The sequence below is a fragment of the Sinohyriopsis cumingii genome, unplaced genomic scaffold, assembly GCF_028554795.1.
Source record: "Sinohyriopsis cumingii isolate HCF-2022 unplaced genomic scaffold, ASM2855479v2 utg000452l, whole genome shotgun sequence".
NCBI lineage: Eukaryota > Metazoa > Mollusca > Bivalvia > Unionida > Unionidae > Sinohyriopsis > Sinohyriopsis cumingii.
In genome coordinates, this window is record NW_028315901.1 from 3,128,685 (window position 1) to 3,143,434 (window position 14,750).

Consider the following 14,750-nt stretch of genomic DNA (forward strand, 5'->3'; position numbering starts at 1 on the left):
TCCACTCGTGACTTATTTGTTCAACGCGGTATCACGTGAGATAGGATCGCAACACATTCGCATGATCTGTCCTTGCTCAGTAATCTCTGCGCTTACTGATATCGAAACAATCGCACATTAAGTGTCCGATTAAATCGATCAACGAGCGCCTAATCACAATGTAACGCGGTGTGTTCACGCTTGACATTAAATATATGTTGTAGCATCCGCATTGATACTGCACCGATAACTTCTTTGTCAGGATCAACCTACAGCAACTGTGGAGATCGCAGTCGATTCACAGGTGAGAGCGGCTTTTACTTCTTTTTTTGTCGATAGTGGTTCTGCTTCTTTGTATCTGCTTGCAACGTCGACGACAGTCAACTCGTATTTCTATGTGCGCAGTTTGCGTGATGTGCGAATGAGTAATGTAGTAAAAACAGCATATCTGCCTGATCAACTTCGTATGGCATGCTGACATCAAACCGTCCATCCTGGATCGTTTTGGTACGTGGTAGTTAAATTTGCCATATTGCCTGTCGTGACAACCAATCTGCCACTGCAGCACGCATGAAACTTGGTGTATAGGCGGGTTCGCTAATCGCTGCTGTACATCTTCAATATCTTCTTGGACTATTATAAATCGATTGCATAACGTTTTAATCGAACAATTAATTGTCTTCTCCCACTACTAGTTTACCACACATTGCTGATCTTGTCAACCATTAGGCGACTGATTCTCGAATGTTTTTATTTTTTTATCAATCGCTTGATCAATCGTATTTACAGGAAATTAGCCTGGGTTTGGTTGTTTCTCAACCTGAAAATGAGGTGACTAAATTGGGGAAAACTTTATTTAGTGGCACCATCCGTAGATGAATAAAGATGATATGATGGTCTTAAGGAATTCAAAGAAGCTGAAAGGGATACTAGTGCTGAACTTTTCACTGATGTCGATGATGCGCACTCCGTAGAGGATCTTGACGGATCTAGTTGTTTACGATGATGTGATGCTTGACAAACAAACAAATCCGGCCAGAATATTTTCACGAGGCAGGCATATGGTATTTACGTTACGTGACGATACCGTCATATCCCCAAAGTGATCAGATATAACTGTACGTTTTTTGTTATTGTTAACGGTGTTGACACATACGCTGAGAAATCTTAATCAGACTTGGTGTCCATATGACGTGGATAGAAAAAAAGTTTAGAAACTTCTTTGCACATTCTCAGAAATCCCGCATGGATTTATTACACTAAGTTTACATGATCCAGCAACACGCTATCAAACTAGTCTTGATAAAAGCCTTGTATTAAAAAAATACACTCACTGTATAATGAACCACGGAACTATTAACGAGATTGTCTCTGAGATTAAACAATTACAGCAAGATAGTCTCGTAATTCAACTCGATGTTGACACAAATCAACGACGGTTTTGAGATGATACAGCAGCCAAGCGAGTAGGTCAGATAAACACTAGGGGTAGAATATAAATGTATCAAATTACTCCAACGAGAAATAGAATTGTCATTGCCGGATTTACGTGAACAACATGAGATTGCTAAATTTGTTCCACTGGAAAGCGCCATTGAGGAAATGCTATCAGAGCCGTCTCGACACTATGAAACTCGAGCGGCTGTAAGTGCTCTTACGAGGCAGCTAAAGAAACATGTGCTTGAATCCGCTAGGATTCCTGAATCCATGGAATAACAACGTCGCCAGTACAATGCAAATTATCGAGAAAAGAAATAACGACAAGAAATATTTTAATTTTTGTTATTTGTTTTGTAATGGTGGGCCGTTACGATCTGTCACGCAAGTACAAACTGACAGTCAATCCTTAACCGAGCGTGTCCAGAAAATTACCGTCTTGGTTGGCTGGACGAAAATGTATTCGTGGCAGCGATGGATTATGACATCGTAAATAAACAGGATTAACGGGCACTAGCACAATCGAATGACCCAGTGGGGCATCCGGAGAAAAGCTTTTAAGAATATATCCCTGCTGAGCCTGCCAGTGGGATGATTGTAAAGACTTTATGTTTTATTGTATTAATATATTTCCTTATAATCATATGTCGGATATTCAATCAAATACTGCTCGAAGAGCGCTCGAAGATTGGTTTGTGTATTTTCATATTCCTGCGCAATCACACTGACGATTTCTCCTATTTGAGGAATTGGTATGCTACTCTCCCGATGTGACACTCCTAAGAAGAGGCTCCGGTACTATGGGGTGTTCATAAAAAAAAACTGTTTAAAACGGTGAAAAATTATGTAGCCGTGGCTGTCTTGGTCCAACATAAGCTGACACTTCTGGACATCCCAACACGGTTCTGATCAATGACTTATATTTGTCAGTGTCTTTTTCAGACGATGTTATTTCAATGGCTCGTGTACTCTGATAGTGATCTTTGTTTCTTTTCCCATTATTGATTTGATTCTACGCTGAAGTTCATCATTCAATTCTTCGATTTGATATGATCCTGTTAGTACGATAACGACTTTCCAGCCTCGGGCGAGGGGAGGGGGGATCTTTCATCAGTCTTGATTTTTTTGTGAGAATACCAGCGAATTGTTGGTGGATAATTCACGAAATGATTTTTCTCTGATTACTAATAAAGTCATAATTGTGCCAGTGCGATTTCAAGTCACCGTCCATTGGTGGATTTTATCGGAGTTGGAAAACTGATATACAATTCCTGCCGCGTTGGCGTCGCTGATAGCATCGTGGTCGTCAGCGTGTTTTTTTTTATAGCTATGTGGTTATTTATTCGGTCATTATTTTCTATACGGCGGATTCTAAATGTGGCGCTGGAAACGTTGACTTTTTGACGTGGGTATGGTTTCGTTCTTGCGATACCGGTAATGAATATATATAATTGCAATAAATTCATTGTCTGATATTTCTTCATGGTTTAACCCCAGTCAATATTGATGATATATTTATGCACGCATGCGTTGCCACGTACGTCCATTATGTGAGCTCATATATTTTTTTACTGGCACAGGTATATAGTTTTCGCGATAATAGTAAGGATATCAGCAACACCGACAACAGCGACATCGATTCCTACTAATGGTGATTTTACGTGCGTCGCTGATAATGTACTGATTAATGTCATTGTTTTAGCGACCAGCAAGTAGACCGCATATACAACATTGTTGATGACGATGATACGTCTGCGGTATTTTTTCGGTTCTGTCATTTACTCGTCGATAATTTCTTTAGCGATGCCTTTCACGTACATGCTTCATTAAACCGGAATGTATGTGGGATTCATTGTGCTATACTAAGTAATCAATTGCGGTGTTTTCGCGACGAACTCCAGACACCACCAATAAATCGCTGGGATTAGAGTTTTGTCTTCTACATCCAATATAAATGTTTCCTCGGTATTTTGATTTAACACGACGGACACGGTTCAAGAAACTCTATCAGTGGAATGACGCCATGGATACCTCGTACATACCATAAATTTCGCAGTGCTGAACTCCGTTGACATCAGCTGTATGTTCGATGAAGTTGTTTTGTCTTGACCATGTTGCTGATCAAGACGCTTCTGAGATAAACGGAGTCGTATATACTACACCATCAGTAATATTTTCTGATTGTTTATGCGCAGTTATCGATTCGTTTGTGAATTTCAGCGAGCTTAATGTCGACGACATTTGGAACTCCCAAAAAATCACCGATGACTCTAAGTATGTTTATGAGATGGCTCATAAACGTGGCTGTAAGATTATTATATTCAGATCTGAATGTGGGCATTCTATCGCTGATTGTTGTTAACAACGCCCTTATCGCGATGTCGTTGTTGTCAACATATTTCATGGTTGCGGCGTCATCATCCGATTCTGGTTCCTTCAAATTAACAATACTATTTCCGCCCATATTGATTTCGCCGGTCATTGTATCGCCGGCTTTATCAACACGTGCAAATATCTCTCATTTGGTCTCTACGATTGATTCCTACGAGTCTTTGATTTTCCACCATCAGTAAATACCATGATGTTATCGTTTCCGCACCTGAAAGTTGCAGGATAACATCAACCCATTTGATTTTTCTCGTCTTTAGCTTCCCATGCTGATCCTGAAAAAAACAACAACCTCATCCGGAACAACCCCTGCGAGATGCATAAGATCAGCAAGTTCATTTTGTGTCGCAGACACAGAGAGACCAACGTTATTTACCATCATAAACTCTTAACCTGGTTAAAACAATCACTAGCGTACTCGTGTACAACATTATGAGCCTGCACTGATGACCTTGACACAGCGTTAAGTACATGATGTATTTATGGACCGCATATGGTGGATTCGTCATTGTGTTGGTAATGTTGAATACTGGATTGGAGTACTTTGCACTCTGCTAGCGATTCTGCTTATGTACTGTACAAATTTTCTCGGTGGGGCAAATCCGAACAAATACAAATAAACAACACTACATGAATCAACCGTTTATGCTACCCAGTGTGTAACGGGACCAGAACGGCCATCGGGATTACTGATACCAGTTTCAACAAGCTTTGATGGTTCCGGTGTCTACTCACACATAACAACACCCTTGATTTTTTGTGTATGTTTAAAGCTGAGCAGCATCAAGTAAATCAATATTGGACATGGGGAGCTTTATCGAAACGTTCCTGGTAATATTCGATCCCATCCTTGTTTTTGAGGTGTTTAATCCGTGTGCTGTTACTTTTTTCCGTGCCATGGCAGCAGCTGTTCGAACGGTCCGTGCAACGCCGCTGACTTCAGAGATATTTTTTGCCCAATAATCCTATTTTGATGCCGAGTACAGCTTTTTAATCTGTCCAGGGGTCAAAGTAAAGTTGACGTGATGATATGGCATTATAATATTAAGAACTCTATGAACATTTACATGTTTTCAACAAGCGCATGAATAACTTTCATTCGTCCACCAACGCCCTCAAGCAACATTGTTTTTTTCGAGAGCATAACAGCGATTTATTTGTAACCACTAGGACCTGCCAGTAATACAGCTATTCGAGTTCGGAAGTGTATGTCGCCACCGATTGCATAAACAAATATGGGTGGTCCACAAAAAGACAAAGGATCGGATAAGTCCCGCTGAGATATCTGCAGTCTAGAACCAACATTCTGATCACCCCTTCCTTGACTGTCATCAACCGCTGATACGCACGTGCAACATGATTGTATTTTAAATTCACCAGCATTTCCTCGAATGGTTCATGATGTCCATTTATTCGCAGATAAACTTCACTGACCTCGAGCATGTCAAAGACCATTGGGTTTCGCTCTCATGAACCTACTCGTTAGTTTTCCTGAAGCACTAGAAATATATGTCCTGGTGCCGAAACTCCTTGCTTTGATGCTATCTGCTATGTGAATAACCCAGCACCGTTACTCTGGACCTTGTCTGTGGTCATCGTCAGCCACCATTGCGTTGTTTTACCGCCGTCATTCATGAAAAGAGAGCAGCCGGTGTTCATCAGCAGGTGATGGTGTCATTGTTGGCATCTACAGGACCACAACGAAAGCTTTGTCAGTTTCACCTTACCAGCCTCAACGGTATCGGGGCACCTTATTGCATCGTTGTCCGTGGCTTTTTGAACTAATAGTATTGATTTTATTAGCACCAAAAATAACTTTTCTGACATTATTTGCAGAACCCAAAGATGTGCGACAGTAGAATAATACATGAAAATCTGTTATTGTCATGTAACATCGATCGACGTGCTGAGAATCACTGTTACGCTACGGTTCTGGTGGTGATCACTGGTGTCCTTCGCGAACATCATTGATGGACCGGCGGATCGCGAATAATCATCGGAATATCTTGCCAGACCCAATATGGTCGTAGCAACGTAGACGTTTTCGACACATGATTCAATGTAATGTCCATAAAATGCTGACCGTAACACTGTTAAACAATGCCATATCACCATTATTAGCACAACCAACTCGATCTCCAACTCCGTATGCTGTATTATCTGCTTTCAAATTGGCCTTCCATCTGAATAAATGCCACAGGTGGGCATGAAATATCTGCTTATACCATGAACTTGCACCTCGATTTGTCAATGTGCGACAGATGCACGCGCATCATAAGGATAATACTGATAACCACGCACTGATTCATCTTGGAGGTCTGTCGCGTCCATGTTAAATGCGGTATCAGATACACGCTTGAAAAGTTTATGATGTTATTTGTTGTTTAAAATTATCGTCGATCTAGGCCACTTCCCGCTACCAGACTTGCAGTTATATTTATGTTCGTCCACGTTTCGGCTTGTTTTGTCAGAGATGGCTCAGCAGCTAATTATTTCATTCGCTCATTTCCGGCTTGATTTATTGTTTTGCTGACACTTGCTGGCATCACTTCGACGTTGGACACTTTTACAGGCTGTGGTTTTCGTCGTACTAATTGCGGGAGTCTGTCCCGGATTACTGAGAATGCTTTACCAGCAACATCACCAACAGTGCCACTACCCTTATCATGAACAACTTCGCTTTCACGCCCAGATCATTTGCAATCGGAATAGCTTTTGGGGATATCCTTCTAAATAAACCTTGAATAACATCACATCTCCACAGATTGATGTATAAACCGGTAATTGTGAATTTTTCAGCCTAACCATTTCAGGTCCACGTTGGACATTGTGTATAATCATGTTATTTTGCTATCGCCGATCTAATTGATCAGTCACTGTAGTAATCGTTGGTAATTTCATCACTTAGAGCCAGATAGACGCCGCTGTCCTTGACTACGCCGGTATATAAAAGCTCACAAATATCAGCTGCTTCATTGATGATTTCATGGAAATTATTCCTCGTCTTTCACCAATCAAACGTTCTAGTCGATCAACATCAGCGAAGATTTTGTTTGGACAATGTTCATCTTGAATAACCGGCCAGGTTTGTTTTCTGTGATGTCGATCGCGCGTGGAAAGGCCACTTTCGGTAGCTCCTTCAGGTAGTTCATCGTTCGGATCTGGATGTTGTTCCAAATGGGTCAAAAAGCTGTATTTTTAGGAGGACAATAGTCCGTTTTGAATTCCTCGGAATTTTATATATTGTCAAATTTAGCAATAGTGCTCCTTTCATTTTGGTATTTCGGATATTTTATTTGGGCCCCAAGCTAGCCGAGGTTGCCTACTACATCAATTCTGACCCTCTCACCCAGTCCCGACAGATTTAACATTATTAGATTTGGTCCAGCTTTGAACATGGTGTTAAATTTATTTTTGTCGGAGTTATAACCCACATTAAGATAGTAAGTTAGCACATCTAAGCTTATCAGGGTGTTTAAATATGTAGTGTTTACCTAAACACATTTAATGTATTGTATGGAGAAAGAAAAACCATTGCATATTTTGAATCATTCTATCCCTTAAGGATAATGAAAAAAGGAGACATTGAAATTAATAGTTTTAAATACCAGTAGAGTAAGCCAAAAGGGGCATTATGGTAGAAATTATGTTCCAGTAAGGACGTATATTGTATTTACATTTGACAATGTATGTATAATTATATAATCTCTCTTTTGAGACCAAATTAGTGAAGTTTATTTCGCGTTTCTAATTCTATATGTATTATAATCTTTCAGGAAGAAAGAAAAAAGAAAGAAATGGTAAGTATATCATGTCTGTTTTCAGTCAAAGTTACAAAATTGTTTATTCCTGACGGCCGTTCTGTGGTTGTTAGATATGTACAGGTATCACAAAGTGTTCATCGAACTCGACTCATCTTTTTGGCATGATTGTCAAGGTTATTAATTCATTGTAATGCTTCTTAATCTTTTGGTGATTAAATATCTATACGATCATTTTGTATTCAGTGAATATCACCTGAACAGTTTGTGATACAAGTCGAAATGGTAAACAAGTTAAGCAACACGTATATTAATATTAATGGTTCGAAGGATTGAAAGAAGGTGGAAATTAAATTTCGAGTCCCCTCATCATTAGCGAAGTAACGATCAGCGTGTCTGAGGCTTTGGTTAGGAAATGTAAAACTCGAAGCTTCTAGAGGTTGAAAACCAACTTTATCACCTATAAGTATCACCACTTATGGTATTTGCCAATTACTAGTTATGCTATTCTTAGGATTAGTATGTTGACTGAAACAAGCTGTTAAATTGATTGTTTTGGGTACTATAACCCACGTTAAGATATTATTAAGTTAGCACATGCGTTATAAGGTTGAACTGGACATTCTTAATCAGGTGCACTTCCCATAATATATCGCCTAGGCTAGGTTATTCATCAGATTCAACTACAATAGGCACGACTTAAGTTATTCTGAAAATGGCAACATTTAACCGACAAATTGATATAAGAAACTTTGTATGCATGAACACAGGCACGCTCACAAAATAATAATACTAATAATGTGGACTTTGTATAGTTACTAATCTGTATAAGCCCTAAGCGCTTTATAACATTAGACAAACCTATAACATAACAAACATATATAATGATATTATTACAAAAAAACAAACAAACACCATGAAATTAGGAAAGATAAAAACATGCTGAAAATATATAAGGTAGGAAACATTATTAGGTCTTTAAGTCTGTGCGTTCGAAATAAGTGAGTTTTAAGAGCACTCCTGAATGGGATCACTGTGTCTTTGTGTCTAAGTTTAGTAGGCAATTCATTCCACGTTGCTGGACCCTGGTATGCAAAAGAACGTTGTTCAAACAGACATATACATACACACAGAGACACTGACACAGATCACACTCAAACACACACATGACACAAACACACACACACACACACACACACACACACACACACACACACGAATGTGCTGATATGCCAATGCTCTTATGCATTGATAATGTCTTTAACTAACATTACACAAATCCAACGTATTGTGTTAATCTACCAGTCAGTGAGCACATACAATGCATGATTCCGTTCCAATCGCTTCTTATTGCAAGACCAACCCAATAAACTCTGATCACAAAATGATCCCCACATACTGATCTAAAACAGGAATGAATTTTTGGTTGACCAAATCACTATTTATACGCATAGTCACTGGCTCATCGTCAAATCATGTGACACGCTAAACTTAATAATCCCCCAAAAAACGAATAGTAACCTACCGGAGACCAAAAAACCTCAAAGATGTCCGAGTCGGGGCAAAGCTAAGATAATCACTACATAAGACCACCCTAATAAATATAGCCCTTGTGGCGATGAAAAGTGTTAAACCATTGAATACATTACAAAGACCAACGCATTCTCGTGCAAACCGACTTGCGAGAAAATAAACATACATGATCCAAACAGAACGTATAAAACAGAGAATGTAATTTATCCCATCACGTGCAAGAGCTGTAGCTTTCTTTATGTCGGAGAAACTAAAAGGTTACACATACGGATCAGTCTTTGCTGATCTAATTCGATAACAAAGAAGGTGTACATAAGTCCAGTCGCAGAACACCTCTAATCCCGTGGCACACTTTCAGTAGTCTAACACTTATTGCAGTTGCTCACAAGCGCAACTGGAGTTCCGAGACCAGGAAAGAAAAGGAATCTTTCTTGATACACCGCCTTAGAACATTGAAAACAAAAGGTTTAATCCAAGAACACTATACAAAGATAGCTATGCACAAGTAAAATTATCATCTGTTTGCAGCCTGTATATTTTATTTAAGTAATTATTTCAATTTCCTTATTACTCACCAATAACCTATAATTACTATTAGAAATAATGAAATATCCAGGATACAAATTGCGGCTACTCAAATTTACATCAATAAAACTGTGATGTAGCTTTTGATTTTATACAATACAGTTAGACACAGAACTATGATGTCTATTACAAGAAGCAACGATACACATGCAATGGTTGCTGTTCTAGGTCTTAAAATATCTAAAAAAACGAAGTGTAGCCAGTAAGTGAAATATAAGTCAACAAACTCACTATTTCCATAGAGAACACTGAAAACGGTAAAAATACACAGTTTTGTGAATCAAATTCTAAATAATCTTAACTGTCCCATCGGAATATCCAATAATATATAATGTTCCCAATGAACTCCAGTTGTCTCGAAGTAAGTAGTCTTGAATGTCCTGATATGCTATAGTCTTGAATGTCTGCATATAATAATGATACAGTCAAGAAGGTCTTGGAATGAATTTAAAATAAAATCAAAAGTAATGTATTTTAATCCGAAAAGTCAATTAGCACGTTAGGAATTCCAACGAATGATTTAAAAATATTTCCTTTCAAATGATTTCTAATTCCATCGCAACTAAGCTCAGTTGTTTCCCAGAAACGGATCTAATATTGGGATGAACATTATTTTCTTACAAGCTCACTATTGTATGCACATCTCAAGTATTGGCCTACGACGCAGTAGAATATTATGGGAACGTGATCATTCTAATGAAAAGTTCATCTAACTGGTAAGCAAGGCTTGGCCTTAAACTCAAGTATTAGACAATAAATTGCTTACAACTTGTCATACAAATTACCACGTGGATACTTATCATCTCAGGTAATTTTATCATTTAAAGCCGTGCCCCAGAAGAAGAAAAATATGTATTTCAATACTAACGTTTCTCACTTTTCGTTCTTCAAAAACGTGCTGAAATGTCAGATACTTTTATAGTCGGATTATGCTAGTGTATCGTTGAAGAATACCCACACCAGAACTTATAGAGAAGATATTTTTCATTGCTTAGTTTAAGAATTAAGTATAAAGTAGCCATTTTTTCTAATGTACTGAAAAAGCTATGTCTTTTGTGACCCACTGCTTTGTCCATACTTTTGGCTTCTAATGTACTAAAAAAGCATTGTCTTTTGTGACCCATTTCTTTGTGCATACTTTCGTCATTTTTTAAGTTCGAAACGACATGAACACATCCAAAACAATACTCTCTTCTATAATAAATCTTGTGTCCAAAATATTGGGACTAAATGCAGGTTATGGTGCCAGGAGTATATCACACTCAGTTTGTACAATTTATAACATGCAATTAGTGACGATTCGAATAAAGGAAAGATAAACAAGAAACAAACACCAAAATCAATCGTCGTTATACTTTTAAAAGAAATAGACAGATGTTCATTCTTAAGAAATGTTATGCGTTCATAGTATGATATGATTATCTCGCTTACATAAACAATTCACATTACACACATAACACTACAACTACATTATGCAACACAAGTTTGGTTCCTGGGTAGTAAGTGTTATTTCGTAATTGCATATGCCTAAACAATATAGAACATGTCCCAGAAACTTTGCGTTTGTGACCAGGACAGTGATATTTTGAAATGTATATATTTCCAATGAGAACACGAGAGTATATGTCTTTTAGTTCACATAAAGTAAAAATACAACAACATATGAATCAAAATTAACATGTATTTATACTAAAATAATAAAAAAATGACTACAACAGGTTTAGAAGTGAGTAGGTTTTCGAGATTTACGATTATACTGTAAACTACGTTCATGCATCAGCCCCAAAATGTAGTCTCCCGTCATGTATTCGTTGTACTATCGATTGTAGCGGCGTTCAAAATCCAGTATATCCTGTTGGAAGCGCTCGCCTTATTCCTCCAGGTACTCCATTTTCTCCTTACATTTATCAAGATGAGCATCAAGGATATGGACTTTGAGGGACATCCTACAGCCGATTGTGCCGTAGTGTTTCACCACAATCTCAACCAGCTCCAAATTGTTTTCGGCCTTGTGGTTTCCCATGAAGCCCCGAACCACTGCGACAAAGCTGTTCCAAGTCGCTTTCTCCTTATTAGTGAGCTTCTTGGGGAATTCATTGCGCTACAGCATATTATTTATATGTGGTCCGACAAATCGCCGACTTTGATCTTTGCCTCAGATAGCTTAGGGAAGAAGTCTTGAATGTACTTGAAGGCTGCCGATTCCTTATCTAGAGCTCTGACAAATTGTTTAATAAGGTCCAATTTAATGTGCAGTCCTGGAATCAGTACCTTCCGGGGGTTCACCTATGGCTCCCACTTGACGTTGTTCCTCCCCACAGAAAACTCGGTGCGCTGTGGCCAGTCCCACCTGTGGTAGTGCGCCTTGGTGTCCCTGCTGTCCCAAAGCAAAGATATCAGTGAAAATTGGTAAAGCCGCCTTGGAGACCCAACAGGAATGAAATCATTTTGAAACATTCGATGACCTCATCCGTTTTCATCATAGTCAAGGCATAACAGCAAGGTCTTGATGCTGTTGTAATCTTGTTTTGAGGTGAACAGAGTGAGCCAAGGGAAGAGACGGGTACTTTTTTCTACTATGGAGCAGCATGTCTCTGAGGCTCGTGGATGAGCTATCATTTGAAACGATTCCACGGAATACTTTTTCGCTCTTGTCTTGATACATTGTCCGCATACATAGCAAAATGCAATCAGGAAATAACACATACTACAGCCTCTTGCAGCCTCCTCAGAAAAATGTAGATATGTATCCACTTAGGCAGCTGGAACTAAACTGAACTGGTGGGCTTAAGACCCCTGTATTTATATCAATATTTATATTACTGGAAAGTTTTAGAAAGTTCTAGAAGTTACTCCAAGTTTACGCAGCACTGTATCTATCTAGAATGTTTGAAAAATAGGTAAGTTTGAAAATATCACTGTCTTGGACACAAAAGCAGTGTTTATGTGGAATACTAGCCATTGTCTATAATTTTGAGGCATAAACAATTAGGAAATAACACATTCTACCCAGGAACAAAAGAGAATGTTACACGTTGCTATTTATAAGCTACGTCAGAGTGTCCTTACCTCTAATAAATGTTCAAAATAGAAAGCTTAAATGTGTATTTACACTCAATTACTTGTAGACCTTTTATCATTGTTATAATGTTCAAGCTGAACAAGGATGAGACCAGACGGCTTACTTAATGCATAGCAGAAGTTGCACGTTTTAATGTACTTTTATTTAAGTCTTTGATAATCAAGGTTTTAATGCCAGGCCTTTGGCATCGTTTCGTCATAAACATTTACTGTGTCATACACTGAGCCATTGTTATCATGTAAAGCCGAGCCCAACAAGAACGAAAAAGAAACCTGCAAAGCTGCGATTGACATTACCTATCTCTTCCAGAAAAGAATTTAAACAGATGAACATGATTTATCTTAGTGTAAGATGTCTTGATTTGAAACGTGCAACTCAAACAACCATCTACTAGAAACCGTATATGAGCTTAATTTTTATGAAGTGTCATCATTGTATAATTTGCTGTTTTTTCTTGCCTGATTTCCGTAATAAAAGCAAGAATCTTGAATACTATCTTAAAAACAAATCTGATAATTTTGGTTTGTCTTCTTAAGAATGTCATCATGACCACACCCAACAACACGTTTTTAAAACTATTTCGTATAAGAATTAATAACACAATGACCATTTTCAATATTACAAAGAAATGGCTCATGCTTCTATTTTCAATCTCCTCGAAAATATTAATTTTACTGTGCAGATTAATGTGGCATATATAAATGTTGTATTCAGTTAAAAAGGGTGCATTACGTTGACACAGTATTCCTTTCCTTTGTTAGCCCAGACGGGGCATATTTGATGACTGACGAGCTTTCTGTTTTAATTGCTGTATGCAAATATGCGTATTTTACAAGTTTCAGGAAATTATAAAAAATACCGAAACTCTCTAGATTCATTTGCTTGTTTATGTCTGATCGCATGCGTCATGCACTTTTTTTCCATAAAAAAGTAAATGTACTTTATGGCGGAAAACATTGCAGCTCAGTACTGGTTATCACTTTAGGATACAGAAAAGAGAGAAGAGTTAAAATTCAGAGACCTAAATACAAGCCAAGCTGTAAAATAGATTCGTTCTAACATTTATTCTTAAATAATCTGCTCAAGTAATGATATATGTGTTTTCGCATTGGCGATGATATGTTTAACATCTCTTTTGACTGCATTTAATGGAAGTTACATTCACATTGTCTGATATCAAATTATTATATTGTTTCAGGAAGAAAGAGAGAAAAAAGAAAAAGTAAGTATTAAGATGCTTTCATTCAGCCAGTAAGTGCACATAATGTTCATCCCTAATACACCTTTTAAAACGTATGTGACAAGGAAGGATAATAATTATAATGTATATAGACTTGGGACTGTACCACATGGTCATAGCGAGATACAGGTTTGTGATTATGTTGTATGTAACCACTTTCTACCTAACTAATTAGTTATACTGTCTGGTATAACCATCTGCAGTTCGTTTATTTACTTGTACCGCATAGTGTGAAAGTGCGCAGTCTACAACCAAGTTAGGGCTGATGATCCGAAGCGGATGGAGAGAGAGAGAGAGAGAGAGAGAGAGAGAGGGGTGTGGTGCTGACCTGTCACAAACGGTGATTTGGAAAGTATCGGCAGCCAACCAGTTTATGCTGAGATGACGGCAATTTGAGTCTGAACAGTCACTTGATTATTTGATGCTATTTTTTATCGTTATCACAGGACCACTAATTGACTTGCGCGTAAATTTAGTATGTATATGTCTAAGAGAAGTTAATAACTGAAATGTAATTTTCAGTTTAATTTAGTTTATGTAAGTGATTAGATTTTTATATTTTACATACAGTGGCTCGTGTTGTTCTATTATATATTCCTGCTCATATCTCTATTATTCCATCCATTAATTTCATATTTCATCCTGTCAATAATACCAACGTCAGTCATCTCCTACATAGCCAACACCAACGCACCATGATGAGTGGGGATCACACCCTCCTCACGATGGCACCGTCAATAAAAAG

At 38.1% G+C, this 14,750-nt stretch overlaps 1 protein-coding gene across 4 annotated transcripts in view; it reads left to right on the plus strand.

Annotated features, from left to right (window-relative positions):
* The window catches only part of LOC149774033 (E3 ubiquitin-protein ligase TRIM45-like), a 54,865-nt gene that overhangs the window by 4,140 nt on the left and 35,975 nt on the right, over positions 1 to 14,750 (plus strand). For 2 of the 4 annotated variants that reach the window (XM_089945908.1, XM_089945909.1), the window contains exons 2-3: positions 7,581 to 7,604; positions 13,964 to 13,987. In XM_089945908.1, the coding sequence (XP_089802034.1) occupies positions 7,581 to 7,604; positions 13,964 to 13,987 (48 nt within the window). The remainder of the gene's footprint in view (positions 1 to 7,580; positions 7,605 to 13,963; positions 13,988 to 14,750) is intronic. The other 2 variants (XM_089945910.1, XM_089945911.1) reach the window with 1 other exon arrangement.